Source organism: Gouania willdenowi, chromosome 13 (assembly GCF_900634775.1).
Source record: "Gouania willdenowi chromosome 13, fGouWil2.1, whole genome shotgun sequence".
Lineage (NCBI taxonomy): Eukaryota > Metazoa > Chordata > Actinopteri > Blenniiformes > Gobiesocidae > Gouania > Gouania willdenowi.
In genome coordinates this window covers 4,135,517-4,141,516 of record NC_041056.1, presented here as the reverse complement: position 1 = coordinate 4,141,516, position 6,000 = coordinate 4,135,517, and the positions used below count along the sequence as shown (strand labels likewise).

General features: G+C 37.5%; 1 protein-coding gene across 1 annotated transcript in view; it reads right to left on the bottom strand.

Annotated features, from left to right (window-relative positions):
* Positions 1 to 1,296: 1,296 nt before the first annotated feature.
* Positions 1,297 to 6,000, bottom strand: part of LOC114474821 (LHFPL tetraspan subfamily member 6 protein) — a 106,878-nt gene continuing 102,174 nt past the window's right edge. The window contains exon 4 of the mRNA XM_028465359.1: positions 1,297 to 1,978. Within this exon, the coding sequence (XP_028321160.1) occupies positions 1,860 to 1,978 (119 nt within the window). The 3' untranslated portion in view covers positions 1,297 to 1,859. The remainder of the gene's footprint in view (positions 1,979 to 6,000) is intronic.

Here is a 6,000-nt window from a genome sequence, read left to right as displayed (position 1 = left end):
AAATAAAATAATAGGAAAATAAAATGAAATATTTCCACAATAAAACTGTTCTAAAATTAAATAGTTATAATAAATAAATAAATGAAGAAATGAAAACAATTTTAGCAAAGTCAATAAATGTAATTAAGTGAAAAATAAATAATAGGATAACGTTTTTTCTATTCCATTTCAGGCACAGCACTTTTGTAACATTATTGACCAGTTATTACAAATCAGGTTTTATTGCATTTATTTATTTTTTATAACAATTTGGGTTGTTTTTACATATCTAACGGCGCTCAAGGAGTCATTGCCTTCACACGAATGTGTCCGCTTGTACTGATCCAGGATCTGATTGATTGACACTTGAGAAATCACTGCTGATATCAATAAGGTCGACACGCCACAAAGAGAGCAGAGAGCCAACGAGACGTGTTCATTTGTCACAAAGAGAGGAAAGGAGTTCAATAAATGTCTCAAGTTTACATTGATCAGAGTCAGATTTCTAAGCATTAGGATCAAATGTCTTCTGATGACATTGATTGATTCCAGACTTTTGTTGAAAACGACATTTCTAAAAGTATAAGATGAAAAACAACAACTGTAAAACCAAGAATCCTGGTCAACATTTATTTACAAAACAAAAATAATAATGACAAATGAATATTCAGAGAGTGAGTACAAAACGTGATAACATGATAAGATACATCACCGTACACTGTGTATATATCTGAAGAAAAGTGTTAAATAATCTCTGAGTGGAGGAAACAGGCAGCCAGTGTTACACAGGGCTGGGGTCAATTGTAATTGTAATTGCATAACTGGTAATTAATTACAATTCTGACATAATTATAATTGTAATTGAAAAATATGTTGCCGTTGTAATCATAATTGAATTGTAAAGGAGTTTGGATGATTGACTTTGTAACTGTAATTGCTATGGAAATTCTATAAAAACGTACAATTTCATTAAACGCAAACCAGGGGAACCATGTTACAGTTCTATGTCCTACACATACGTAGTTAATAATTATTAAAAGATGCTTCATATCAAGTTTTCCTGTCAGTTCTCTTGAGGATCATTTTACCATTTTGAAAACAATTTGAAATCAAGGGAAATCCTCACAGAAAAATGGCTCAGAAACCCACGGCAAAAATTTCAAAACCTGGATTTTGACGGATAAGAATTAAGCCTAACAAGGAAACTAAAAGATGAGAAACTAATTAGATGATAGATAATCATTTTTAGTGTATTTTACAGCTGATTTAAGACATGGGTCAAAATGAGAGACACAAGAGGAATGTTAAGTTTATAAGCTTAAAAAATAATTGTAATTGGGAAAAATGCTGGTCAATGTAATCCTAATTGAGTTGTAATTGAACATTGGATAATTGAAGATGTAATTGTAATTTTAAAATGTAATTGATCCCAACCCTGGCGTTACATTACAGGGATTATTGCATTTTCAGTTTGTGTTTAAAGCAAGAATGAGAAGAAATGAGGAGAAGCCAGAAACACTCCATCCACCAAGAAATCACACTTAATGTTACGTCACGGGTGCATTCCACTGAAGAAGAGGAGGAGGATGAGGAGGAGGAGGACTGATTGATGAGAGGAGACTCTTCATCAAAGAAAACTGTGATGTAACACTTTTGCAAATACGATTGGTCCACACGTTTTTCTTTAACAGAAGTCCCTGCAGTTGTCAGATGTGTCGAGTCCCACTGTGTGCAGAGCAGCCGTAATGACTCCCTGCCTCTGGTGCCCGCTGTGCTAGTACTGGTACTGGTACTGGTACTGGTACTGGTGTGTGAGTCCACAGGAGTCTGGAGTCCTCTCCCTTTTTTTGATTCCCGGTCACACTGACCACGCTCTTCCTTCAGTACGGATATTGCTTCTGCTTTTTTCCAGCGAAACAAGACAACCAGGTGCAAAGCAGCATGGCGGCCGCCGCTCCTGCTCCTGTGCAGTAATACGCCCAACCAATCTGGCAAGAACCTGCAGGAGGAAGCAGGAAGAGATCAGTTCAGCTTTTATTATTATTATTTACTCATGTGTCATGAAATCTTGAAATATATTGAGGAAAGATCAGAAAGAAAGCCTTTAACTAAATAAATGGTTTGTTTAGCTCTGGTTCAATAAGAGAGAAAAAGCAGAAGCTGCACAGATTAGATTAATTCTCTTATTTTTCCAATATTTTATGAAATGTAAGTAACTCCACAGAGGTTGAATGAATTGCAGAAAAAAATAAGTGGTAAAAAGGTCAAAAGTGTCAATATTGGCTTAAAAGTGGCAGAAATGGAGGGATGTAATTTAAAAAGTAGGAACAATCAGTTTAAACTGGCAAATAATCGGCATGACAAATTGTGAATGTGGTTAAATTGGCAAAAATCAAGCATGACATATGGTGAAAAGAGGTTAAAAGTGACAATAATGGGTCAACATATGCAATATTAGGTGGAAAAAGTGGCAGAAAAGGTTTATAAGTGTCGACAATATCTTAAAAGTGGAAAAAATGCGTTGAAAAGACATTGAAATTCAATGCAGAAGTGGCAGTGCATTTAAAAGCAGCAAAAATATTGAGAGAAAAAGTGATGAAAACAGGTTATAATATGGCAAGTTTGGTGTTGTTGCAGAAAAAGGGTAAAAATAAGCAAAAATGGGCTGAAATTGTAAAAAAAAAATAAATAAATACTGTATATTCTCGGTTTCTTGAAGGCGTCTGGCGACACCCTCCTAGTGTCTCGCGACAACTCCAGAAATGTAACTTATTGCATCTGTTCCTATTTCATTTAAATCTGTATTTCATCTACAGTAATCTCAACTATTATTGTATTGTCTAAACGTGCATGTGGAATACTTATAGTCAAAGTCAGATCATATTTAAGATGTTCTGGTGTTACATTTATAAATGTAATAATCCACAAGAAGCCAATTTAAAAAAGGAGCATTTTCACACTCATCTGTTATGTAAAGTTCAGACTTTGCATCAGTGGAAGTCAAGATCTCACTGAGGTGCTAATGAGAACAAGGTGTCATTGAAAAAAACACCACTGTTTAAGGTTGAACCAGCAACACATGGATAGGCGAGAGACATGTTTCACAACCCTCGGTCTTCACAGATGTTGATGAACAGTAACAGAGTGCACCGTAACAGAGTGCACAGTAACAGGGTACACAGTAACAGAGTGCACCGTAACAGAGTGCACCGTAACAGAGTGCACCGTAACAGAGTGCACCGTAACAGAGTACACCGTAACAGAGTACACCGTAACAGAGTACACCGTAACAGGGTACACCGTAACAGGGTACACCGTAACAGGGTACACCGTAACAGGGTACACCGTAACAGAGTACACAGTAACAGGGTACACAGTAACAGAGTACACCGTAACAGAGTACACCGTAACAGGGTACACAGTAACAGGGTACACAGTGCACAGTAACAGAGTACACAGTAACAGAGTACACAGTAACAGGGTACACCGTAACAGAGTACACAGTAACAGGGTACAGAGTGCACAGTAACAGAGTACACAGTAACAGAGTACACAGTAACGGAGTACACAGTAACAGGGTACACAGTAACAGAGTACACAGTAACAGAGTACACAGTAACAGAGTACACAGTAACAGAGTACACAGTAACAGATTTGTGTAGAATGACGATAACTCACTTTAACTGATAAAGATTCACAAACTAACCAAATAGTGGTGCTGTACTCAAGACCACACCGATTATGAGCATTGTGAACACAACCACGCTCGGTGTGGACTAAAACCAGGAAGTATCGGAGATGACGTAGAGCGCACGGCATTGTAGGTGTTCAGGAGAAGCGGCCACGGCACACAACAGGGCTTTAAACCACCAAACGCACAGAAACTTGCTATGAAAAAACAAACGGAGAAGGAAGAAGTTTGATTGATGATGTCACACGGCCCCACTACCAATAAACATCCCATTGTTTTCTATTGGAGTGAAACATTCAGGCTGATTTTTAGATCATTTAGCAGCTTTTTGGATCATTTAGTAGCTTTTTCAGTCAAAATTACAACCTTGTGCTGCTTCTGGTTGCTCCAAATAATCAGGAAAAGGTAAAGATGTCGATGTAAACCTCTTTTGTTTGGTAGTAGACAATGAAGCAGAGAAGAAAAGCTCTCCTATGGGACCTTTACTCCCCCCTACACTGTGCGGGGCTGACACGCTCTGATGGCTGAAGTTAGCAAGTAATCACAAACTGTTGAAGATGCACAAACCCTGAGGATAGAAGTAATTTTGGGTGGGAGTCCTCCAACAGTCCGTGATTTACTCGCTAACTTCAGCCACCCGAGCGTGTCAGCTCACTAAGCTCTTTGAAAATGTTTTATTCTAGTACATTTTTTAATTCACGTGCCCCCTATGACAATTTGTGTACCCCTGGGGGTAACTGTACCCCACTTCTGAAGTTGTAAGTAACTTCCATATTTCTTGGGAAGTTCAAACTGGGAACCACATTTTTGAATTTTTGCTTTATTACCTCCACAAAAAATGTGGATTCTTCTGGTCATATGTGGCCCTTGAACTAAGTTAGAGTTTGACATCTCTGTTTTAGCAAGTTTGAGACGAGACCAGAACCAAAGCAGTCAATCAGATAAAAGCAACCAGATGGAATTTAAAAATTAAGATGAAGCAAACAGAGGTTAAACTGTTGAGTTTTAGGGCGTATTAAAGGGAGATTTATTGACATCACATCTTTTTACATAATAAAAATCTCTGTGTTGAGGAATTGGTGTCATTCAGGGTTAAATCTAAGAAAATATGCACAGATGGCTCCAATTTGGATGCAGCAATAACAATTAGCTCACTCCCTGTCAGAATGGCAGTCATAACGTTGATCAATATGCTAAAACAGTAGCTTTAAAGCACACGGGGGGCATAATTTAAAATTTACCATCCCCTCCTTTGTTTATCTGACTTGATGGATCTACACACTTGACGTCAGGGATTTATTTATTTATTTATTTGATAGGGACATTGCACATTAATGAACATCAGTGTAAAACAAATGTAAATATGCCGGATTATAGCTACAAAGCTAGTTTTCATCCGTAGTCCCTAGGCAGGCAAATACATAAGAAATGACAACATACTATAGAATACAATACAATACAACATAACACAATACAATACAATACAGGCAGCACAGGGAAATGTTCAGAGTCTAGTGGTCACATGACACATTTTTTTGTTTTGTTGTCTTGCTTTTCCTCGAAGCCGAGCAGTGCGTTCCCAATGAACTTTGAAGATGGTGATAGAAGGTGGGATTTTATCATCTGCCCAAGTGTAATACATCTCAACAACTACCGGGCAGAGGCAGGAAATGGGAGTTGGATATATTACAAACCTTTGGCATCTGGGTTGTTTTTTTATAGACAACAATTTGATTTATTGAGTAAACTAGAAGTGAATTTCCTGTATGTTGCTGGTAAGACATATTCCTGCTAGCCTATCACTAAGAAAACGTCACTATCAAGCCAGATGTTCATCAAGTTGAGAGCAGTGGTTCTCAACCTTTTCAGGCCATGACCCCCAAAATAAAGGTTCCAGAGAGCGAGGACCCCCACTGTAGCTGAAGGTGGTTGAACACAGACAAGAACAGTCATGTGGAGACAGGACCGTCTATAAGGGGGAATCAAGGGATGAGATTTTTGGGGTCCATCCATAAAGTCAGCAAAATGATGGTCCATTGTTCTATGAATCTGTGATAACCACATTTATTTATTTATCTGAATAATATGCACTGTTATCCAGGATGTTAATTGTTATTTGCACCATAGTATATATAGTAATCTTAAAGATGTAAATCCTTGTTTTAATCAGAAATAAAATGGGTTAAAAGTGACCAAAAATGATGGAAAAGGAGGTGAAATGGGATTTTAAAAAGTTGCAATTTATGGGTAATGGAATTTTAAAAAGTAGGGATTATTATTTAAATTAGTTTAAACTGGCAAATAATGGGCATTACAAATCGTGAATGTGG